This window comes from Saimiri boliviensis, chromosome 3 (genome assembly GCF_048565385.1).
Source record: "Saimiri boliviensis isolate mSaiBol1 chromosome 3, mSaiBol1.pri, whole genome shotgun sequence".
Lineage (NCBI taxonomy): Eukaryota > Metazoa > Chordata > Mammalia > Primates > Cebidae > Saimiri > Saimiri boliviensis.
In genome coordinates, this window is record NC_133451.1 from 64,398,618 (window position 1) to 64,424,087 (window position 25,470).

The window sequence follows — 25,470 nt, forward strand, 5'->3', positions numbered from 1 at the left end:
CCGCGCGGAGTGCATGCTGGGGGCCGGAAAAAAGGAAATTCCGGTAGCCGATCCGGCGACTGCAAACTCCGGTGGTAGGGGAGCGCGCGGCAGTTTAAAGCCACGAGGTGCCAGAGCGCCTGATTCCTGCGCCGAAGTCAGAAGTGGCGGGAAGTCCGCAGTCGCTGTAAAACCTGAGACTGTGTGTGAGCCATGGTGGGGAGATCCCGGCGGCGCGGAGCAGCTAAGTGGGCAGCTGTGCGAGCCAAGGCAGGTCCCACCCTCACCGACGAAAATGCAGATGATTTAGGATTGCCACCCTCACCGGGGGACACCAGCTACTACCAAGATCAGGTAGATGACTTTCATGAGGCACGAGCCCGGGCCGCCTTAGCTAAGGGCTGGAATGAAGTACAGAGTGGAGACGAGGAGGATGGCGAGGAGGAGGAGGAGGAGGAGGTGCTAGCCCTAGATATGGACGATGAGGACGACGAAGATGGAGGGACTGCGGGGGAGGAGGAGGAGGATGCCGATGATGATGATGGTGGGAGCTCCGTGCACAGTGAAGCTGAGGCCTCTGTGGATCCCAGTTTGTCGTGGGGTCAGAGGAAAAAACTTTACTATGACACGGACTATGGTTCCAAGTCTCGAGGCCGGCAGAGTCAACAGGAGGCAGAGGAGGAGGAAAGAGAGGAGGAGGAGGAGGCACAGCTCATTCAGCGGCGCCTAGCCCAAGCGCTGCAAGAGGATGATTTTGGTGTCGCCTGGGTTGAGGCCTTTGCAAAACCAGTGCCTCAGGTAGATGAAGCTGAGACACGGGTCGTGAAAGATTTAGCTAAAGTTTCAGTGAAAGAGAAGCTGAAAATGTTGCGAAAGGAATCACCGGAACTCTTGGAGCTGATAGAAGACCTCAAAGTCAAGTTGACAGAGGTGAAGGATGAGCTGGAGCCATTGTTACAGCTGGTGGAACAGGGGGTCATTCCACCCGGAAAAGGAAGCCAATACTTGAGGACCAAGTACAACCTCTACTTGAATTATTGTTCGAACATAAGTTTTTACTTGATCCTGAAAGCTAGGAGAGTCCCAGCACATGGACATCCTGTCATAGAAAGGCTTGTTACCTACCGACATTTGATCAACAAGCTGTCAGTTGTGGATCAGAAGCTGTCCTCGGAAATTCGTCATCTGTTGACACTTAAGGATGACGCTGTAAAGAAAGAACTGATTCTCAAAGTAAAATCCACCAAGCCCAAACCAAAGTCTGTTTCAAAGACTTCTGCTGCTGCCTGTGCTGTTACAGATCTTTCTGATGATTCTGATTTTGACGAAGAAGCTAAACTGAAGTACTATAAAGAACTAGAAGACAGGCAAAAGCTAAAGAGAAAGAAAGAAGAAAACAGCACTGAAAAACAGGCTCTTGAAGATCAAAATGCAAAGAGAGCCATTACCTATCAAATTGCTAAAAATAGGGGACTTACTCCTAGGAGAAAGAAGATTGATCGCAATCCCAGAGTGAAACACAGGGAGAAGTTCAGAAGAGCCAAAATTCGAAGAAGAGGCCAGGTTCGTGAAGTTCGTAAAGAGGAGCAACGCTATAGTGGAGAATTATCTGGCATCCGGGCAGGAGTTAAAAAGAGCATTAAGCTTAAATGAAGTTTTTGCTTAGCATAAGGTTTTTGGCAATTTTGGATCAATAAATTTTTACTTTTAACTAAAATGATTGTATTAATGTATAATACTTTAAATTTTAAAAATTCTTGTCCACAGGGAAATTTGGGTTATGGGACAATTTATATTAAGGTTATGTAAGAACTGTGGGAGCAATATGAAGGTGCTTAAGAGATGATGTTGAAGTTTTCCAATATTCTGTTAAGTATTAGCTTAGGGAAATTTCACAGTTCATTGTGGAATGTTAACCAAACTTAGAACATGTGTAACTTTTTGCATAAAGAGAATGCACCTTTGACCGTTATTTGAAAGGCAGCCTATAAAATAGTTCTGACATATTTTATTTACCTAACTATAATTATTGGGCCAGATACTTGTTAATAAATGGGCTTAATGTCAACATGGATTTCATACATTCTATGTGGTTTAAAAACAGGAATAAAACTTTGGTTAAAAGTAGAAAAAGGAAAAGATATGCCTTAATCACATCAATTGTCAGTATTTTCTTAGTTCTTAACATAGCACATAAGGTAAAAATTCCATTTCCACTTCTTTACTGGTGATTTGCAGTGGTTGCTGCTTGTACCTGCAGTCTATTTGCTAAAAATTTGATATAATTACTACTAGGTAAGTCTAACTTTAAGTGGCAATAGTTCTATTTTTCCTTTTATTCCGCTCTCCCTTTTTCTTTTTTGAGACGAGAGTCTCACTTTGTAGCCCAGGCTGGATTACAACAGCAGGATCTCAGCTCACTGTAACCCCCGCCTCCTGCCTCAGCCTCCCAAGTAGCTGGGATTACAGGCACTTGACACCATGTCCAGGTAATTTTGTATTTTTAGTAGAGACAGGGTTTCACCATTTTGGCCAGGCTGGTCTTGGACTCCTGACCTCAGGTGATCCGTCCACCTCAGCCCCTCCCAAAGTGCTGGGATTACAGGCGTCAGCTACGGCGCCCAGCTCAAAGTTCTATTTTTCTTTGCCACTCTGGTCTTTAACAAGGTGGAAGATGTTGAGGTGGTGAATGTAAAAATAGGATGTTACCATGGAAGAAAATGAGAGGACTAGGGAATGAAACTTAAAAAAGGTCCTAATTTCCTCATTGTGTTACTGTTTATTCAGTAAACATTGTGCTATCTACTAGAGATGCAGAGATGATGCATAGTTAATATTTATTGAACACGACCAGGTGCCGTTACTCAATGCCTGTAATCCCAGCACTTTGGGAGGCCGAGGTGGATGGATCACCTGAGGTCAAGAGGTCGAGACCAACCTGACCTAAGAGGTGAAACCCCGTCTCTACTAAAAATAAAAGAGCAGCCAGGCATGGCGGCAGATGCCTGTAGTCCCTGCTACTCAGGAGGTTGAGGCAGGGGAAATTGCTTGAACTCAGGAGGTGGAGGTTGCAGTGAGCCAAGATGGTGCCATTGCACTCCCGCTTGGACAACAAAATGAGACTCCCATCTCAAAAAAAAAAAATCTTTGAACACTTGCCATGTACTAGTTGTCACCTCATTTGAATCTTTACAATAAGTTGGTGGGCGTGGTGGCTCACGGCTGTAATCCCAGTACTTTGGGAGGCTGAGGTGGGCGGATCACCTGAGGTCAGGAGTTTGAGACCAGCCTGAACAACATGGAGAAACCCCATCTCTACCAAAAATGCAAAATTAGCTGGGCGTGCTGGTGTATGCCTATAATCCCAGTTACTCGGGAGGCTGAAGCAGGAGAATCACTTGAACCTGGAGCTTGTGGTGAGCTGATATTGTGCCATTGCACTCCAGCCTGGGCAATAAGCAAAACTCTGTGTATAAAAATTTTAAAAAATTAAAAAATCTTTACAATAACTTTAAAAGGTGATACTTTGCTCTCACAGATGAGGATGCTGAAATTTTGGAAGTTTGACTTTCTAAAGGGCAGCTGCTTGAAATCCGAACCCAAACCAACATGAGCATTCATTCTCTTAGCTGCTGGCTTATAGCTGCTTCCTCAGAGTAGCACACAAGACAAATTATTTTGTTTCTTTATAAATAAATAAAAGTGATAGGTTGGAAATAAAAGTAACAGTGCTTGCTAAGGTAGCTTTTCTGAGCACTTTTGTGCTTATTTCCTTATTTCTCATAACAACCTTATGTGGTAAATTCTATTATCCATATTTTGAAAAGAAAAAAACTGGCAAAAGTAACTTTCTCGAGGTCATACAGCTCTTAAGTGGAAATAGCCTGGGTGTCAGCAAGACTCAGTCTCAAAGAAGAAAGTATACTTCCTTTTTTGATAATAGAAAAAATACAGGTTTTGGAGTTAACAGGATGATTTTCAGTTAATCTCTGAGTTTCATTTTCTTCATCTGTATAAGTGTCTTATTACACCTACCTTGGTGAAGCTATAGGTCAGTAGGTAAGAGCAGACTATAGTTAAACTACTGGGTTTGGTTTTTTGCGGGGTGGGGAGGTTGTTTGTTTTGTTTTGTTTTGTTTTGAGACAGTCTCACTCTGTCACCCAGGCTGGAGTGCAGTGGTGCAGTCTTGGCTCATTTCAACCACAACCTCCCAGGTTCAAGCAATTCTCCTGCCTCACATTCTGGAGTAGCTGGGACTACAGTCATGTGCCAGCACACCTGGCTAATTTTTTTTTTTTTTTTTTTTTTTTGTAGAGACAGGGTTTCTCCATGTTGGCCAGGCTGGTCTTGAACTCCCGGTCTCACGCAATCCACCTGCCTCAGCCTCCCAAAGTTCTGGTATTACAGGCCTGAGCCACCACGCCTGGCCAGACTACTGGATTTGTAACCCAGCTCCATCACTTATTACCCAGGATTTGGGCAAATTGCTTGATCTGTTGTTTAGTTTTCACAACTAAAATGGAGATAATAGTACCGACTCTGTAGAGTTGTGAGGATTAAGTGAATTAAAGTATGTAAAGCACCTAGAACAGTGTTGACTTATGAGAAATTAATATCCTAAATTAGGGAGGAAAGGGTAGCATTGGGTAAGCACATGAGCTATAGAAAATCTAGGAGAGGGCAAAAAGGACATGAAGTTAGAGGTTGAAAGTATTTGGGCCAGGCACGGTGGCTCACACCTGTAATCCCAGCACTTTGGGAGGCTGAGGCTGGTGGATCGCCTGAGGTCAGGAGTTTGATACTATCCTGGCCAACATGGTGAAATCCTGTCTATTAAAAATACAAAAATTAGCCGGGCATGGTGGCACACACCTGTAATCCCAGGTACTCGGGAGGCTGAGGCAAAAGAATCACTTGAGCCTGAGAGGTGGAGGTTGCAGTGAGCGGACCGAGATTGCACCACTGCACCCTAGTCTGGGTGACAGCAAGACTCCTCAAAGAAAAAAGAAAAAAGTATTTGGTGTTAAATCAGGCATGGCTGTACCTACAGTCACAGCTATTGGGAGGCTGAAGCAGGAGGATTGCTTGAGCCTAGGAGTTCAAGGCTAGCGTGAGCAACATAGTGAGATTCTACAAAATAATTTTTTTTTAATGTTCAAAGAAGGTATCTTGTGTTTTATATCAAATCCCTGCCATATATATACGGTGGGGTGGGGGACCAGGGGGAGATTATAGATTGACAGATAGATGTAGTAAGAAAAAAAATTATGTTTTAAAGGAAGAAAAATCTTCCATTTAGAAAAGTGGGGGAAAAGCCTGTTATATATTCCTTTAGAGACTTCACAACACTTTATAAAAATTATTAATTCATCATTTGGAGTAGCTAGGATGTAGATGTATCCTATATTATAAACATAAAACATGGCTTTGTCTGATGCGAGTTAATAGCAAAATACATTGTTAGATGTAATATTTACGTCTTTCAAAATTTGGTGTGGTTTTTTTTTGTTTTGTTTTTTGTTTTGTTTTGTTTTTTGTTTTTTTTTCTGAGATGGAGTTTCCCTATGTCTCCCAGGCTGTAGTGCAATGCCACCATCTTGGCTCACTGGAAACTTCACCTCCCGCGTTCAAGCGATTCTCCAGCCTAACCCTCCCGAGTAGCTGGGATTAGAGGCATGCGTCACTACTTCTGGCTAATTTTGTCTTTCTAGTAGAGACAGTTTTTCCATGTTGGTCAGGCTGGTCTCTAACTTCAGACCGCAGGTGATCCGCCTGCCTCGGCCTCTCATTGCAACTGCTGGGATTATAGTTGTAAGCTACTGATCCTGGCCTTTTTTTTGAGATGGCATCTTGCTTTGTAACCCAGGCTGGAGTGCAGTGGCACAATCTTGGCTCACTGCAACCTCCACCTCCCAGGTTCAAGTGATTCTCCTGCCTCAGCCTCCCAAGTAGCTGGGATTACAAGGGTGCACCACCAGGCCCTGGTAATTTTTGTGTTTTTAGTAGAGACGGGGTCTCACTATGTTAGGTCAGGCTGGTCTCAAACTCCTGACCTCAGGTGATCCGCCCACCTCACTCTCCCAAAGTGCTAGGATTACAGGCATGAGCCACTGTGCCCAGCCACATCTTTCAAAATGTGTATGTATATTTAACAGACATTTAAAGTGCACTGAGATGTGCTGGGTACTGTCATTGGTGCACGTATAATAAGTCGTTAACCAGTGTGATGATCTTTTGTAAGGATTCACTTTGTGAACTCTGGAGAGTTTCATGGATAAGAGGTCCAATAAAGTAGATTACTGGTAGCAGATATCAATACAAAGCATCAACAACCTGTTAGTTTTTTGGCAATGTATTAAACTATGAACAGCTATGAAAAATACAAAATATTAAAAATTAAAGTAGAAGAAAACATCAAATTAGTGATCCATTAAATAGGTAGTGATGTACTAATCAGCTGGCTGGCTTTGGGCTAGTCAATTCTCTAAGCCACAGTTTCTTACCTTAATTCTCATCTATGAAGAAGTTAAATAAGATAAACATACCACTTGAATTTTTGTGTAGAAATAAATTTTCTCACTTCTCAGACCTCTAAGAACTACCTAATGGTCAAAGGTTTTGGCAAACTGGAAAATTACCTTTTGTGTCTAAAAGATAAAAATTAGCTTAGATAACTTGAATAATTAATTGTATTCACATATCTTACACAAAATATTTGATATATCTGAGGAATGGCTGGAGTTGCTAGGAAAAAGAATTTTAAGTTACTATGTTAAATTAACATTACCAGAATAATTCAGGATAAGTGGAACTGATTATGCTTTACATCTCAGAGATCACAATGATGAACAGGTACTGACAGGAACACTGAATTACAGATGTTACAAAAAAAATCATGTATCTAACTAGATTTTAAAATCACACTGAAAAAACGCTGCTTCATCTAATCAGATTATATTTTTTATTCTTAAAAACAAAATTGTAATGTGCCTTTGAAAGTTTAAAAAACAGAAACAGGCTGGGCACAGTGACTCATGCCGGTAGTCCCAGCACTGCGGGAGGCCGAGGCAGGCAGATCACCTGCAGTCAGGAGTTCTAGACCAGCCTGGCCAACATGGCAAAACCCCATCTCTACTGAAAAATGAAAAATAGGCTGGGCGAGGTGGTTCATGCCTGTAATCCTAGCACTTTGGGAGGCCGAGGTGGGTGGCTCACCTAAGGTCAGGAGTTCAAGACCCGCCTGGCTTCATGGTGAAACCCCATCTTTAAAAAAAAATAAATAAATAAAATGAAAAATCAAATCAGACAGGTGTGGCAGTGCACTCCTTTAGTCCCAGCTTCTTGGGAGGCTGATGCAGGAGAATCACTTGAACTGGGAGGCGGAGGCTGCAGTGAGCACTCCAGCCTGGGCAACAGAGAAAGACTCCGTCACAAAAAAGAAATAAAGTGTAGAAAATGTATACCCCTCTCATCAACAGATATTAGTCTGTATTTTTTAAAAATTTTGTTTAAGATATATTTTCTCATATCTGAGTTTTTAATTGGTAGTTACTTTAGCTATGTATTCCAGATGATATATTTTGATTCAGCTACTGTTAAAAAATAAAAACTGATTTTACATTTGCTTCAAAGTGAAGTTCTAAATGATAACAAGTATCAAGAATCAGCATTTGTTAAACTACAAAACAAAAAAATCTGGAGGAAACTAGTAAAATATCCTGCTTTAAGAAAGGCAATATGACTTCAATTACCTCACTAAAAAAGAAAGAAAGAAAGAAAGAAAGAAAGAAAGAAAGGCAATAAAGGGAAGTGACTGGGAAGAGTTTGGCCTCCAGAGCCATACTGAGTTCAAAGCCCTGTATCACCCACTCACCATGTGTCTTTGGTCTACTTAAACATCTCTGTGCTCCAGTCTCCTCACATTGAATAATATGTAATAATCAACAGTTTAAATAGTTAATCATATAACATCAATTTAGAAGAACACTTGACAGGTAGTGTTTCATGTTAGTTACTATTTTTTTAAGTCCAATTTAAAAAAACTAATGTAGCCAGGTGTGGTAGCTCAGACCTATAATCCCAGGACTTTGGGATGCTAAGATAGCAGATGTTCAAGACCCAGGTGTTCAAGACCAACCTAGGCAATATAAAACATGCAAAAAATTAGCTGGGCATGGTAGCACACGAGCCTGTAGTCCCAGCTTCTCGGGAGGCTGAGGTGGGAGGACCACCAGGGCCTGAGGAAGTTGAGGCTGCAGTGAGGCATGATGGCCCCCCTAAACTCCAGCCTAGGCTGCAGAGTGAGACCCTGATTTTTTTTAAAAAAGTAATTTACTCCACTTGAATGAGTTAATTTCTCTTTGGTTCTACCATAATGGTTCTTAAACTAGAATGTCCAAGGATCAGTTGGTAAGTTTAAAGTACAGATTTCTGTGCCCTACCTCCACAGATTCTGATTCAACTGGCCTGGTGTTGGTCCCTGTTTTAACAGGGATGCAACATGATTCTGATCCAAATGGTCTACAGAATATGTTTTGGGAAACACTGCTCTGGGTTTCTCTCAGCTAATAACATTAGGCATATGAATGAAGTTAATTACAAGAGTGAAGTATAATGTGTAATTACCATGGGACTACAAAACCTTTAGTCCTGAGAATCTTGAAAACAATAGGCCTCCCTGCCCCCGCCCCCAGAACCATGGCATAGTCCTAATCACATTTTGCATATGACATTGGGTTCCCTGAAGCCAGGAGTCCATGGACCTCAGTTAGAAAACTTTATGCTGGCCGGGCGCTGTGGCTCAAGCCTGTAATCCCAGCACTTTGGGAGGCCGAGGCGGGTGGATCACGAGGTCAAGAGATCGAGACCATCCTGGTCAACATGGTGAAACCCCGTCTCTACTAAAAATACACAAAAATCAGCTGGGCATGGTGGCGTGTGCCTGTAATCCCAGCTACTCAGGAGGCTAAGGCAGGAGAATTGCCTGAACCCAGGAGGCGGAGGTTGCGGTGAGCCGACATCGCGCCATTGCACTCCAGCCTGGGTAACAAGAGCGAAACTCCGTCTCAAAAAAAAAAAAAAAAAAAAAAAAAAAAATCATCTTAGGGCCGGGCGCGGTGGCTCAAGCCTGTAATCCCAGCACTTTGGGAGGCCGAGGCGGGTGGATCACGAGGTCGAGAGATCGAGACCATCCTGGTCAACATGGTGAAACCCCGTCTCTACTAAAAATACAAAAAATTAGCTGGGCATGGTGGCACGTGCCTGTAATCCCAGCTACTCAGGAGGCTGAGGCAGGGGAATTGCCTGATCCCAGGAGGCAGAGGTTGCGGTGAGCCGAGATCGTGCCATTGCACTCCAGCCTGGGTAACAAGAGCGAAACTCCGTCTCAAAAAAAAAAAAAAAAAAAAAGAAAACTTTATGCTAGGCCAGGGGCGGTGGCTCATGCCTGTAATCCCAGCACTCTGGGAGGCTGAGGCAGGCAGATCACGAGATCAGGAGATCGAGACCATCCTGGCCAACATGGTAAAACCCTGTCTCTACTAAAAATACAAAAATTAGTGGGGTATGGCAGTGAACTCCTGTAATCCTGGCTACTCAGGAAGCTGAGGCACGAGAATCACTTGAACCTGGGAGGTGGAGCTTGCAGTGAGCCGAGAGTGCACCACTGCACTCCAGCCTGGTGATACAGCAAGACTCCGTCTCAAAAAAATGAAAAAGAAAAAAGAAAACTTTATGCTGGGGGGGGCTGTACTTTTTATTCTTGTGCATTGTTTTATATGCCCTATTTTAAGACATATAACAGACAATTTTGCCATGGTGGGGTGAGGATTATTCAAATTAAGTAGACAATCAAATTCTATCAGCACCTAAAATTTTTTCACATTTATTAAATGACCTCTTTTAGAAATACTTACATTTTTATTCACAGTATACTTGAATATACATAAAAAGGGAAATATAAATGTAAGCTAAATAAGTTATTCCTTAAGCTTCTTATTCAGTCTGTTTTTTTTTTTAATTCCTTTTATTCAGATACCTGATGGTCACAAATAGAATCAAAGAATTTTTATGTGATCTTAAGAGGAAAGAGTCTTAAAAATAGGTGAGGCTGGGTGAGGTAGCTCACATCTGTAATCTCAGAATTTTAGGAGGCCAACTTGGGCAGATCACTTGAGCACAGAATTTCAAGACCAGCCTAGACAACAGAGTGAAACCCTGTCACTACTAAAAAATGCAAAAATTAGCTGGGCATGGTGGCATGTGCCTATGGTCCCAGCTATTTTTGAGGCTGAGGTGCGAGGATCACTTGAGCCTGGGAAGTCAAGGCTGCAGTGAGCCATGATCACGCCACTATACTCTACCCTGGGTGAGAGGGAGGCCATCTCAAAAAATAAAAAATAAAATGAGGGGGCCTGAGAACTACTTAGGAATAGTACAAGGAATAAGTAGTACAAAAAATAAATCTTTTGTGCATTGTAAAAAGGAGAAAAAAAGGATGCTAACTGGGAAGAGGCATAGATTGATTACAATTAAAGCCATTAACTGCTCAAATTGGATGCTATGCGACCTCAAAAATGACAATGTACCTCTCTACATGGGGAGAGCAGAGAAAGTATCACAGATCTTTTTTGAGTAGAATTTGGGAGAGGAAGAGTAGGTACCACAATATGAGTAATGTCAAACAGGTTAAAGCTTAGCCAAAGTCAACAAAGGGTAAGACAAGATAGGAGGATAATATTGAAAAGATACAAAGGAGTTAGATCATGAAAGACCTTGGTAGGTAGTTAATGCACTTAGATTGTATCTCAGATATAAATAAGTGAACCCAGATTTTTAAGAAATGATGTGGCATAATTAAGTGAAAGTTCAGAAAAGTAAATTACTCATTCTGGCTGCCATAGAGTAGGGCAACTGGAATAGATTAAAACCAGAGGCAGGGAAAACCATGAGGAGTCCTTTGCAATAATATCGGCAAGAAAAGATGAAGCTTTAAAGCAGAGTACAGGCTGGGTGCTGTGGTTCACGCCTGTAATCACAGCACTTCGGGAGGCCGAGGTGGGTGGATCATTTGAGGTTAGGAATTTGAGACTAGCCTGACCAAAATGGTGAAACCCCATCTCCACTAAAAATACAAAAATTAGGCAGGCATGGTGGTGCACGCCTGTAATCTCAGCTACTCTGGAGGCTGAGGCAAGGGAATTGCTTGAACTCAGGAGGCAGAGGTTGCAGTGTGCCAAGATAGCCCCACTACACTCCAGGCTGGGCAACAAGAGCCAAGCTCTATCTAAAAAAAAAAAAAAGCTGAAGGAGAGAGCATGAGAGTTGGGACAAACTGGATACATTCATAGAAATCTTCAGCAACATCATCATGATGATGATTATTATTCAAGACAGTCTCACTCTGTCACCCAGGCTGGAGTGCAGTGGCACGATCTCGGCTCACTGCAACTTCCACTGCCCGGATTCAAGCAATTCTCCTGCCTCAGCCTCCAGAGTAGCTGAGATTACAGGTGTGCACCACCATGCCCGCCTAATTTTTCTATTTTTAGTGGAGATGGGGTTTCACCATTCTTGCCAGGCTGGTCTCAAACTACTGACCTCGTGATCCGCCCACCTCAGCCTACAGTGTAGCTGAGATTACAAGTGCGAGCCACCAGGCCCAGGTAGTGTTTATCTTAATAATGTTGCTGGCTGGGCACAGTGGCTCATGCCTGTAATCCCAGCACTTTGGGAGGCTGAGGTGTCTCTGGAGTCTCTTTAGACCGGTGAAGCAATGTATTGTCAGTGATACAGAACTAGGAGAAATCTTCAATTTTCTTATTTAGCCATCTGTTCATAATACTGAAAATAATTGACCCATAAGTATGATATTATTATAAACTACATATTTCCATTTATGCCCAAGGACATTATTTAGAAATCTGATAGTAAGAATAATCTCAAATTTTGGCAAAGGAAATTGTAGTAGGAACTCGACTATGGTTGCCAGCAATGATTGTTATTTGAATATTGTTCTTGAATATCTTGACTAACTCTGGAGGCTGAGGTGGGAGGATTGCTTGAAGCCAGGAGTTCAACAGCAGCCTAGGCAACATAGAGACCTTTCATCTCTAAAATAATAATAATAAACACTCAAAAAAGACAAATATGATCAGCTCCTCTTGAATTCTATTTCTCCACAGTATACACAAGGAACACAACTTTACTGTTAGATCTTCATAAAAAAAGATATAATTATGAAACTATGAATCAAAATAGCCCCTCAATGTGTTTTATTTTCTATTTAAAAGCAATGCATCCATTACAGACTACTTGCAAATACAGAAAAGTAGAAAAATGGAAAAATATATCCATATGTCTACACCCGAAGAAAACTATCATTGATTAACCTAAATATATTACTTTTATTTTTTTCTTCATCCTACTCAAGGTAGATAAATATATTGTTTTTACTTCTTTAAAGTATCTATAATAGAGAGGAGATATAAATTGACTAGATATTTTTATTTATTTTATATAAACATATATATTTGTTTGTGTATATATATATGTGTGTGTGTGTGTATTTTAAGACGAAGTCTCGCTCTGTCACCCAGGTTGCAGTGCAGCAGCTCAAGCTCAGCTCGTAACCTCTGCCTTCCAGGTTTAAGAGATTCTCCTCTCTCAGCCTCTCAAGTAGCTGGGATTACAGGCACCTGCCACCACGCCAGGCTAATTTTTTTTGTATTTTTATAAGAGATGGGGTTTTGCCATGTAGCCAGGCTGGTCTTGAACTCCTGACCTCAGGTGATCCACCCACTTCAGCCTCCCAAAGTGCTGGAATTACAAGTGTGAGCCACCACACCTGGCCTTAAATATAAATTTTTAAATTTTCATTATTTTATCCCCACACTACAATGTTGTAACTGGGTGTTTTTATAATGAATTTTTTTTTTGAGACGGAGTTTCGCTCTTGTTACCCAGGCTGGAGTGCAATGGCGCAATCTCGGCTCACCGCAACCTCCGCCTCCTGGGTTTAGGCAATTCTCCTGCCTCAGCCTCCTGAGTAGCTGGGATTACAGGCACGCACCACCATGCCCAGCTAATTTTTTTGTATTTTTAGTAGAGACGGGGTTTCACCATGTTGACCAGGACGGTCTCGATCTCTTGACCTCGTGATCCACCCGCCTCGGCCTCCCAAAGTGCTGGGATTACAGGCTTGAGCCACCGCGCCCGGCCTATAATGAATGTTTTGAAAAAATAAATAATTAAGTTACAGCCATCAAAATCTAGTAATTCAAAAGAATAATGGACTCAGAGCTTTCACAATAAGGCATTATATTAATTAGTATCAATAAATTTCTACATTTATTACAATAAGTTTAACATGAAGACTTGAGTACACTGTTTTCAAATACGACTTTTCTCAAGTGCCATATGATATAAACCAAACAGCTCAAGAAAATCATAATTTTAGAATCATAATAAATCTATATACTATACTGAAAAAGAATATCAACACTTCTGAAGTGGTATCTTCCCTTTTTGTTTTTTTCTTTTTTTTTTTTGGAGACAGTCTCACTCTGTCACCCAGGCTAGACTGCAGTCATGCATTCTCAGCTCACTGCAACCTCTACCTCCTGGGTTCAAGCGATTCTCCTGCCTCAACCTCCCTAGTAGCTGGGACTACAGGCCCGTGGCACCACATCCAACTAATTTGTGTATTTTTAGTAGAGAAGGGGTTTATCATGTTGGCCAGGCTAGTCTTGAACTCCTGGCCTCAAGTGATATGCCCACCTTGGCCTCTCAAAGTGTTGGGATTAAGGCATGAACCACTGTGTCCAGCACCAAGACAAGTACATAACTAGTCTTAACACAATGGAGAAAATGTTTAGAAATCCCTAACATAGGAAGAGGTAAGGGATTATTAGATGTTCATGGATGGAAGTATATCAGAGAAGACAGCCTAGAGAAGACACAATCTTAGCTGGGCCTCGGCCTTTCAAAATGCTGGGATCATAGATGTGAGCCACCACACCCCGCCTCAAGTGTTATCTTCTCTGATTCACAGTTCTCGTGGGTTTTTTGTTTGTTTGTTTTGTATTTTTTGTAGAGATGAGATTTTGCCATGTTGGCCAGGCTGGTCTCAAATTCCTGGTCTTAAATGATCTACTTGCCTCAGTTTCCCAAAGCGCTGGGATTATAGGCATGAGCCACCGAACCCTGGCCTGATTCACAGCTCTTAAGAAGTTTACGCTGTACTAAAAATATATTTTTGTCCATAACATTAATCTCTAAAAAGTTTTGTAATATATTTTTAAGTATCCATCCTTAAGATCACCAAAGGATTTTTTTCTTTTTCAGACAGAGTTTCACACTGTCATCTGTGCTGAGTGCAGTGGCACGATCTTGGCTCACTGCAACCTCCACCTCCCAGGTTCAATCGATTCTTCTGCCTCAGTTTCCCAAGTAGCTGGCATATCAGGTGCCCACCACAAGGCCTGGCTAATTTTTTTGGATTTTTAGTAGAGACGGCGTTTCACTATGTTGGCCAGGCTGGTCTCGAATGCCTGATCTCGTGATCAACTCGCCTCAGCCTCCCTAAGTGCTGGGATTACATGCATGAGCCACCGCACCCGGACCACCAAAGGATTTTTAAAAAACTAAACATGGATAACTAAAAATAAAATGCAGATAAAGTTGAAAAGCCTCCAGCTTTATTAATAGAGCTTGATTCTTAATTATAGTGCCTGGATGTTGTCACTTTAAAACAGTATCAGAAGATGCTCTGTGCATTTGTAAGAGGGAGCAACATGTTTAGACTTGTTTTTATAATCTTGGCTTCCTTAAATGTGTACAGCAGCTGAATCAGCCCTTTATATCACTAAACTAATGCAGAGCTGTGATTATATTATTGATTCAAAAGCTAAAAAAGCCTTAAGAAACTAAGAACTTGGAGTATCATCCACTTTTAAAGAAAAAGTTCATAAATAGCCTTATCTATAAATTTTAAAACTCATATTTCAGCTGATTTTCTGTATCAAGTTTCCATTTAATTAATTACATTAAACATAAATATAACTCTTTTTATAAATAGAGGCACAACGATCACTTCAGCAGCACATATACTAAAACTGGAACAATACAGAGATTAGCATGCCTCCTGCGCACGGATGATACACAAATTCGTGAAGCATTCTATATTTTTACAAAAAAATTTTTTTAAATAGAGGCACAAAAATACAATACACTGGATGACTCCACAGCATGTCAATGTTGCTATACCTGTGGGTATCTAACAAGAAAGAAGAAAGCTGGCAATTCAGACTAGATAATATTTCATATTTTAATTCCGTGACACCCTTGGTTGAGTATTGGCCTTTCTCAAGAATGATCTGTGAGGACTCTGCTCTTATTTCTTCTACCTACAGTGGTTAAGTATAGATTTTTGTGAAATTCTTTACTGAAACATTGTAAAACATCTCTGTGAAGAAACTTGATGAGACTATAATGGTATTTTGGAATTTCTGCATGTAAAAATAAGATAAAGGATCCAATTAAGGATGGGCATCAAAACCATATAACGCATCTGGAACCTTTCAGTTTTTCTTTTTTTTTTTTTTAATTATACTTTAAGTTCTGGGATACATGTGCAGAACGTGCAGCTTTGTTACATAGGTATACATGTACCATGGTGGTTTGCTGCACCCATTAACCCATCATCTACATTAGGTATTTATTCTAATGGTTCCCCTCCCCTTGTCCCAACCCCCCAACAGGCCACGATGCATGATGTTCCCCTCTCTGTGTCCATGTGTTTTCATTATTCAACTGCCACTTATAAGTGGGAACATGTGATGTTTGGTTTTCTGTTCCTGTGTTAATTTGCTGAAAATGATGGTTTTCAGCTTCATCATGCCCCTGCAAAGGGCATGTACTCATTTTTTTTTTTTTTTTTTTTTTGAGATGAAGTTTCACTCTTGTTACCCAGGCTGGAGTGCAATGGCACAATCTCGGCTCACCGCAATCTCCGCTTTCTGGGTTCAGGCAATTCTCCTGCCTCAGCCTCCTGAGTAGCTGGGATTACAGGCATGCACCACTACGCCCAGCTAATTTTTTGTATTTTTAGTAGAGACGGGGTTTCACCATGTTGACCAGGATGGTCTCGATCTCTTGACCTCGTGATCCACCCGCCTCTGCCTCCCAAAGTGTTGGGATTACAGGCGTGAGCTACCGCACCCGGCCACTCATTCTTTTTTATGACTCCATGGTATGCCATGGTGTATATGTGCTACATTTTCTCTCTCTCTCTCTCTCTTTTTTTCTTTCTTTCTTTCTTTCTTTTCACTAGAGACGGGGTTTTACCATATTGGCCAGGTTGGTTTCGAACTCCTGACCTCAAGTGATCCGCCTGCCTCAGCCTCCCAAAGTGCTGGGATTACAGGTGTGAGCCACTGTGCTGGGCCAATGTGCTACATTTTCTTTATCCATCATATCACTGATGGGCATTTGGGTTGGTTCCAAATCTTTGTTATTGTAAATAGAGCTTCAATAAACATACGTGTGCATGTGTCTTTATAACAGAATCATTTATAATCCTTTGGGTATATACCCAGTAATGAGATTGCTGGATCAGATGCTTTCAGTTTTTCTTAGCAGGGTATCAGACACTTAGCAATTCCTAAAAGACAGATAGGTCTTCCTATGGAGATTCTCACCTATACCAAGAGTTAAGACCCAAACCATTTTCAAAATGCTAAAGATATGATGGAAAGGCTTTTTTCCTCAACTCAGTATGTTTTTATTATTGTAAGTTAAATGCTGTTTTGCCAAAATGATAAAATATTCCTAATAATAATTATTTTTTAATATGAAATGCTTCACAAATTTTCAGGTCATCCTCATGCAGGAGAATGTTAATCTTTTCTGTATTGTTCCAATTTTAGTTTATGTGCTGCTGAAGTACTACTAATAATTATTATTTAAGCCAATTTAAATACAATGTTAAGTTGTATTTTAAAGGCTTTATTTCAATTTCTTATTTAGCCCTCACAATATCTATGATTAATATAATCATTTTACAGAGCTGGACAAAAAACTTATTCAAATAGGTAGTAGAACTGAGATCAACAGGTCAAGGAAATGCCAGAATCTGAAAAGTTCTAAGACTGTTTGAAATTATCCTGTAAACATTTACTTTTTAAACGCTCCTTGTTAAAAGACTCAGCGAAAAGTAGTATTTTAAGTGTTATGGTAACTGCGAGTAGGAATTCAAGAGTGATTTACAGAGAATAACAACAGTAATAAAAAGGTTTACTTTTCCTTTCAAAAAAGTACAACTTTGTCTCACAGGGAAAGACTGAACAAAGGAAGAAGAAAGAGCAGGTGGGCAAAATGTTACAGTGATTTTTTAATTATGAGTCAACATGGCTTCTATGCCAGCATTAAACACAAGGCTAATCAGCTAGGAATCCAGGATAAAGAACCAATAGAGTCACTGGACACTGTCTTTATTGCCGAAAAAAATGTTTACTTAAGGAAATTACTAGATCAGTAATCATTGATTAGAATTCTCAGAGCAACGGTGGCCAATTACTAGCGAGACACGGGCACCGTGAAAGAGAAAACTGTCGACCTGTAATTGCCATTTGTCGTATAAATTCTAAGCTATTTGGTTTAAAATGCACTCATGCGCACCCGCGGCACTAGAAAACCTGGGAGTTAAAGTCAGAGCAAATACACCCTTTCAATACAGCGCACAAGACGGGAACAAAAGAGGTGGTGGAAGGAGGACGGCCACCTTTGGTTTCTCACAGAAAAAGCTCATTAATCAAAACAGTGAATTAACGGTTTAAGTTCCTGTGTGTGAAAGGCAAATGGTACAGTTAATACCCGGGAGCAGGGAGGTGCTTTTTTAAAATTCGCTTTCGTCTCTTCTTCAACCCAGATCTTTGTGCCTTCGTGCTACCGATAAAGTTGGCGGTTACACGACCAAACGCCGCCAGGTATTCGGCCAGGTCTTCCACCTCTCAAGCCCCAGACACACCTGGCCGCCTTCGAGGGCCGGGCCGGGGCGGGAAGGGACGAGGCCCTAGGCCCCGGGGTCGGGAGGGAGCCAGCCCCGCGGGAGGGAAGCGGAAGGTGAGGAGTGGGGAGAGGAGGACGCTGCCCCCTAGGGGAGCCGAGTCACAGGCTGGGGGCCGGGCCGGGAGGGGCGGAGGAGGCGGCCGGTAGCGAGGCCGCGCCGTCGGGCGGGGCGGTCCCTCCAGCTGGCTCGGACCCCGGCGGGGCGGGCCGTGGACCGAGCGGCCGAGCCCAGGCGCCAGCCCGCGGCCAAGGAGGAAGGTGGCGGCGGCGGCGGCGCGGACGGGACGGGGCGGCGGCTCTTCGCCCTGACCCTCTGCTCCCCCGCCCAGGCCCGGGCGCGAGTCGGAGGCGGCGGCGAAGGACGGAGCGAGCATGGCTGAGACCCCGCCGCCGCCCACCGCTGGTGCCGAAAGTTGCAGCGAGGAGCCGGCGAGGGGCGGGGAGTGGCGGCCGGAGGAGCCGCGCCGCGCTCCCGCCGGGGGCACGGACCGAGAGAGCGAGGCGGGGCCGCCGCCCGCCTCCCCCGCCGGGCAGTTGGAGCCGGACTCGCCGGTGGCCGCCCCCTTCTTCCTGCTCTACCCCGGCGATGGAGGCGCCGGCTTCGGAGCGCGCCCGCCGCCGCAGCAGCAGCGCTCCTGGAGGACCCCGCCGTCGCCCGGCTCCCCGCTGCCCTTCCTGCTGCTGAGCTACCCGAGCGGCGGCGGCGGCGGCAAGCACCGTGAGTGGCGGAGGGGCAAGGGGACGCTGGCGGGGAAGGGGGCATTCGGCCGGGGAGGGCCGGCCCGGCCCCCGCAGAGCTCCGCCTCCCGCGGGGTGACCCAAGCCGGGAGGCCGGGAGGCCGGGGCTCTGGCGGCGGCCCTCGGGAAGCCGCTGTCCCGGAGCGCCCGGGGGAGGAGACAGCGGGCGAGCGCGGTCCGAGTGCCGGATTCTTTACCTCAGCGCTTCCCCAGGCCGCGGCTCCTGCCAGGCCTGGTCTCTCCCTTCTCGGGATGGGTGCTCATCTTCGCCAGCCTCCCACGTGCTTGGGCGGGGGCGACAAGCGGCCCGCCCGCCGGTCCCCCTCCACCCGGGGCGCCCTGGCCTCGGGTCCCGCGCTGAGAACCTTCCCCGAAGGAGTCGAGGAGGGGGCGGCGCCCGGAGACCCGGTGGCCCCTCTGACCCGCCTGCTTCGGGCTCCCGGCGCCGCGGCAGCGGAGTAGGTGTGGCTGCAGCGCGCCGCCGCCAGTGCGGCCTTAGTAATACTAGTAACTCATTTTTTACGAGCGTTCCTTCCATGCCGGTAAATATGACAGCTCCAGATCCGTCCCCCGGAGTGGAAAGAGAAATCCCAGCGGCGCGCGAGAAGACAGGAAGGGAACGAATGTGGGGCTTTGGAAGGGTACCTCCCAGGGTTATATCGGTTGTTGCGAAGAGGCCTCCACTTTTAAAGCCACTGTCACACGTGAGCGCTCTGAATGCAGCCGACCCACACTCCGTGCTGTCTTATTTATTACTCAACTGTTTACTGCTACTGGCAATGAGTAGGGCCCTAGAATAGTCAATGAATATAAAGACTCTTAGAGGAGGGTTAAATCTGGTTTTAAAACAAAAACTCTTACAGTATGAAAATGTGCCTAACGATACAAGGCACACTATAAACGCCAAATACTTTGCTGTATGAATTCTGAAAAGCGAGAGAGAAACTTGTCTGAAGTGATGAGGGAAGGCTCCTTCTCTCCCACCCTACCCCATGAATATATGTATTTGTATATATCTATATATAATTTTTTTTTTTTTAGTAGAGACGGGGTTTCTCCGTTTTTGTCAGGCTGATCTAGAACTCCCGACCTCAGGTGATCCGCCCCCCTCAGCCTCCCAAAGTGCTGGGATTACAAGCGTGAGCCCCTGCACCCAGGTCCCTACCCCCTATATTTTTTAAAGCACCAGTACAAATCTCTACACTGCCAAGAAACCCTGACTTCACCTTTTCTGTCCCCCCATCCGTCTTCTAGGAAAATATTAACATTTATTAATTATTTCCTGTGTGCATGTGCTTTGATGATCATGGTTAATAAGTTTGTGTAAACCAAATAGAATGCCACTTTTTCAGATGGAGAAACTCGATTTGTCCCAAGTAACAGCTTAAGAAAAGGAATGCAGTTGACCCAGATTCCTTTTCTGCTAAACTCATGCTCTTTTAACAAGAGATCCAAAACTGAGACGGTGGATGACAGGTAACAGTAAGGGTCCATGGGATTCAGCTGGAGGTTGTTCAGTGTTCACATCTCCTTATGACTTCCTAATAAGTCAGTGGGCAGACACTGACCTTTGACTACCTTAGTGAAGCCATAGTTTGTGTGTTGGAGTGTGGTCTGCACTAATGTGCAGATAGATTGTCAGCTCACTGCAGAAATGAGTCTTTTCATATAGCAGAGGAGGCAAAGATACGGATCTTCTCAAGGAGACTTTGCTTTTGTTTTCTGAGGAATCCTACTTTGTATTTTAAGCACCGCCTCTTTTTTTGTTTGTCCTAAAAATGTTCCATTTCTGTGTAATCTACATATTAAGCATGCTACTATAGAATGAAGACTATCTCTCTGTAACAGTTGTGGTACAAGGTTTGATGCAGAGGAATTTTTCAACTATTGAGCAGTATGTATCAGTTGTGGGAATTACCTGAATTTCAGTTGGTTTGATTCCCTTGTTAAAGATTCTCTTTATGTTCTTAATTATTGTATAAAATAACAATATTTTCTTACTGTTACCTGTTAATATTGTTGCTTAAGCTTCTCTGAAGGAGTAATGCTTAAGCAACATAATTAACAGTATGTGATCAAGATCAGGACTAGAGGACTGAAAGCTAAAGTTTTATGAACATGATCTCAGCAGTGCAGTGGCACTACCTGGCTCACTGCACCCTCCTCTTCCCAGGTTCCAGCAATTCTCCTGCCTCAGCCTCCCAGGTAGCTGGGATTACAGGCTCCCACCACCATACCCAACTAATTTTTGTATTTTTAGTAGAGACAGGGTTTCACCATGTTGGCCAGGCTGGTATTGAACTACTGACCTCAGGTGATCCACCCGCCTCAGCCTTCCAGAGTGCTGGGATTACAGGGGTGAGCCACCGCATCCAGCCAGTCTGGTGTTTTCTGTTAGCACATAAGTTGTAGTATTTCCTCTTGATCTTTATTTTTGAAATAGTTTATTGATGCGTATGTGCTCTGAAAAGTTACTGGGAATGTGCATGTGCCCCATTTCCTCTGCTTTTAAAGATTAGTCACTGAGAACATTTCACATTAGCAAAAAAAAAAAAAAAAAGAAACAGTTACATGTTTTATTTAAATATAAAATTGATTCAAAATAGTTCTTGTTTTGGACTGACTTTTTGTTTTTACCTGTTATTTTTATATGTACTTTAGAATGTAAGCATACTTACAGAAGGGACTACTCTAGATATGAATAAAAAGATTCTTGTTACCTTGCAGAGTCGATGCAATATTGCTTTCTGTAATGTATCTGAATATCAGAACTTTGATTCTCTTGACTACTCATTTAAGAAATTGGAGACCAGGCAATCCCAGCACTTTGGGAGACTAAGGCAGAGAATCATCTGAGCACAGGAGTTCAGGGCTACAGTAAGCTATGATTGCACCATTGCTCTCCTGCCTGAGCAACAGAATGAAACCTTGATTTTAAAAAATAAAAATAAGATACATGAACGCTAGAGACAAAACAGTTTTGGTTTGTTTGTTTTTTATTTTGTGTTTTTGAGACAGTCTCACTCTGTTGCCCAGGCTAGAGTGCAGTGGTACAATCTGGGCCCACTGCAACCTCTGCCTCCCAGGTTCAAGAGATTCTCCTGTCTCAGCCTCCCAAGTAGCTGGGATTACAGGTGTGCATCACCACCTCCACTATTTTTTTGTATTTTAGTAAAGAGAGGATTTTACCATCTTGGCCAGGCTGCTTTCTAACTATAGACTCAAGCAATCCGCCCTTCTCAGACTCTCAAAGTGACGGGATTACAGGCGTAAGCCACCACACGTGGCCCCAAACAGTTTTTAAAAGACTTCTTATTTTAATTATAAGAATGGTACATGGACTCAACCTCAATGGCTAGCGAATATTAGGATGAATGGGATCTGCCCCTTTAGCAACCCAGTTTTTAACTCTCAGTAATGTATTTGCCAAAAGTGTATAAAATGTAACACCTTTGAAAGACCGTGTATTAAGGTAGTATTATATTTTTATTTTAGAAATCTTGAGTGTACTTAGAGGTTTTAAAAATTAACTTTTACATTTGAGCTCAGAAGCTTTGTTTTTATATAACAGCGCTGAAGAATAGCAAAAATGTGTGAGACTAGCACAGTGGCTCATATCTGCATTTCCAGCACTTTGGGAGGCCTAGGCAGGAGGATCACTTGAGCCCAGGAGTTGGAGACCAACCTGGACAGCATAAGCAGACTCTGCCTCTACAAAAAAAAAATTAATTAATTAATGAAAAATAAATTAGCTAAGCACAGTGGCACATGCCTCAGGTGCCAACAACTCAGGAGTCTGAGGTGGGAGGCTGGCAGGAGCCCCGGAAAATGAGGCTGCAGTGAGCCGTGATTCTCCACTGTATTCTAGTCATGGTAAAATATCAAGACTCTGTTTCAAAAGTTAAAAAAAAGGTTTGTAAACAGGAGGTAGCCTAAACTTTTCAGGGTTTGTCTCATGAATTGTTCTGTTGCAAAATCTTGTAGGCTGTAATATCCATGAAATCAGCATGCTTCAGTGCAGTGTGAAAGGAGGCTTCTGTTGTGCCCTGTTGGGGATTATGCCCTTTTCAGAGTCTTTGAGTGCTGATAATCTGCTAAGTTTTTCTACTTCTAACTGTAAATTTCATACAACTCTCTACTATGCCTTTTAAAATTTGATTTTATAAAAAGTAGGAGTAGCACATGAATCCATTCTCATTTTTGAACTGTTTCATAATACAAAAGTACGATTACAAAGTGAACTTTACTCTTTGTGGACCTCCAACACACTTTTGAGTTTGGTGAGTTTGTGTCCAGAATTTTTTCATGCATTCACAGACATGTATGTTTTCATCTTTCTTTCTTTTTTTTTTTTTTAAAGACGAGGTTTCACCATGTTGGTCAGGCTGGTCTTGAACTGCCGACCTCAGGTGATCCGCCCGCCTTGGCCTCCAAAGTGTTTGGATTACAGGCGTGAGCCACCATGCCCAGCCATGTTTTTATATTTCATGGTGGCTTTATCTCCTTGGTGTATGTATGACCTTCCATGCCATTTTCGCAGCAATTGCAGTATGTGAGGAGGAGCTGCTTGCATGCCGTGGTGTGATACCTTTCATGCTTTCCTTTTCCACCCTGCTTTAGAGATCATCTTGTGAATGGACAGGATAGACAAAAGATGGCTTCTCTTTAGTGTTGGATGGAAGAGGCACCCTGCTGTTTGCACAGTTACCAGCTTCTATTTAGTTATTCTTTTCTCCTTCCAGCTCCCACAACTACAGCAAACATTGTTTAAGGCGGTGCTATGCAAATAGCCCACATCCTTGCCCTTGTCTTTTCTCTCCCAGTTAAGGCAGTATCCAAAAAAGTGTCCCACTCCCAAAGTAGCAGCTTTCTGTATTTGTAAGTCCTGTTTTGAGATAGGAGGAAGGCTGCAAGAGGAATAGAAGAAAAAGAATCTTGAAAAGGACTGGCAGCGTTACTATGACTACCCATTTCAAAGTTGAGTATACTTAACAGTGAGTGCCATGGCTGAGCCCTGGATAGTGCAGAGAATGAGGTATCTAGAAGCCTTTGTCTCTGACAGATGCACTTGAAAAATCCATTGTGTGGGGAAGGAGGTTTGAAATGTACATATAAACCCAGAAATTAGTGTTTAAGGGGAGAAAATTAACTTTATGCTCACAGTTTCATTAATATAGATACAGGTATACAGACATATATATTTATTGTATGTATATGTGTATGTATATATAGATTATATATGTGTGTGTGTAAAATATACATAGTTTATCTTCTGTGGACATTTCTATTATTGTCTCTCTTCTTTTTTAATTGTTTAATAGTACTCTAGAAAACAGTATACCTGGTCAGGGGTTTAACACATGTTTTTTGTTTTATTTATTTAAAAAACACCTTTTTTATAAAGAGATATATATGTCAAAGATTGGGCATGGTGACTCATGCCTGTAATCCCAGCACTTTGGGAGGCCGAGACAGGCGGATCACTTGAGGTCAGGAGTTCAAGACCAGCCTGGCCGACATGGTGAAACTCTGTCTCTACTAAAAATACAAAAAAATTAGCTGTGCATGGTGGCACGCTTATAATCCCAGCTACTGGGGAAGCTGAGGCAGGAGAATCGCTTGAACCCGGGAGGCAGAGGTTGCAGTGAGCTGAGGTTGTGTCACTGCATTCCAGTCTGGGCCACAGAGTGAGACTCTGTCTCAAAAACAACAACAGTTTTTTTTTTTTTTTTTTTTTTTTTAAAGAGGTGAGATCTCACAGTGTTGTCCAGTCTTGGACTCCTGGGCTCAGGCAGAACTCCTGCCTCAGCCTTCCAAAGTGCTGGGATTACAGGCATGAACTACCATGCCCAGCCTCAAACGCATGTTAATCAGTTCACCTGCTGTATGCTTTTTTAAACTTTGAAAAGGCAAACCTACTTTATTGTGTTTTATAAACATAGAGGCATCTGCCCAAGCTGGAATGTATGAGGGAAATGGTCAAACTTTCAGAACCCCAAAAGATCTGGGCATAGTTACCTTCATACTAGTGGTTTTGGAAACAGCAGAGTGATGTGTGACTTTTTAAAACATGGATTTTTCGGTATTTTCAATGTAGATCAGTGTTCCCATTTACCATTCTGTGATTCATAAATCTGTTAGCCCTCTTCTGTTTTCCAACCATATTAAGAAGGCAAAGAGCCATTTTCTGATCCATTAAGTGCCTTTTGTCAAATAGATTAAAAGCACCCACTCTCACACACAAGCCTCAGAAATGTAGCATCTTTCCAAGGGTATATAATTGTACATAAGTCACTACCAGAGATCTGGAGTTGAACTGTTCAGTGTCTCCATACAGCTGGCTCCTTCCACACACAGCTGATGTGACCCTGGCCCTCCTGAGGGACAGGTTAGCTGGGTCATGCCCCCATTTCCTTCCTTACGACTAAACTCTCTGCTTGCCTTCCTGATTCTGCTTTCCTGACTTTTCCTGAGAGCAGGGCTGCCTGTACTCTCACAGTTTGTCTTCCCAGCCAATTCCCTCCTTCTCTTCTGCTGCTACCTTTTTTGTTGCACCTGTTCTTCTGGCCTGGCATTATCAAAAAGTCAAATCACTCTTATTGACAGAGCAACAATTCAGAATATTGGGTGTAATCTTTGAGTCTTCCTTTCGTTGGTCCCCTTTTGATAATCATACTCATTCTTTG

General features: G+C 43.0%; 2 protein-coding genes and 2 non-coding genes across 8 annotated transcripts in view; 3 read left to right on the forward strand and 1 right to left on the reverse strand.

Moving 5' to 3' along the window:
* Positions 1 to 29: 29 nt before the first annotated feature.
* Positions 30 to 7,464, forward strand: UTP3 (UTP3 small subunit processome component). Its single transcript, XM_074396230.1, has one exon. The coding sequence runs from the start codon at positions 193 to 195 to the stop codon at positions 1,630 to 1,632; it is 1,440 nt and encodes a 479-aa protein (XP_074252331.1). The 5' UTR covers positions 30 to 192; the 3' UTR covers positions 1,633 to 7,464.
* A 7,601-nt stretch (positions 7,465 to 15,065) lies between these two features.
* Positions 15,066 to 15,167, forward strand: LOC120363765 (U6 spliceosomal RNA). The gene has a single exon (XR_005579212.2). It is a non-coding gene; the product is annotated as a U6 spliceosomal RNA (small nuclear RNA).
* A 1,656-nt stretch (positions 15,168 to 16,823) lies between these two features.
* On the reverse strand, positions 16,824 to 16,925 carry LOC120363759 (U6 spliceosomal RNA). Its single transcript, XR_005579208.1, has one exon. It is a non-coding gene; the product is annotated as a U6 spliceosomal RNA (small nuclear RNA).
* A 1,300-nt stretch (positions 16,926 to 18,225) lies between these two features.
* RUFY3 (RUN and FYVE domain containing 3) overlaps positions 18,226 to 25,470 on the forward strand; it is a 107,811-nt gene continuing 100,566 nt past the window's right edge. For all 5 annotated transcript variants that reach the window (XR_005579074.2, XM_039468071.2, XM_074396238.1 and 2 more), the window contains exon 1: positions 18,226 to 18,764. Coding sequence is in view for 4 of the 5 variants with exons in the window: in XM_039468071.2 (XP_039324005.2) it covers positions 18,419 to 18,764 (346 nt within the window). In the remaining variant the exon portion in view is untranslated. The remainder of the gene's footprint in view (positions 18,765 to 25,470) is intronic.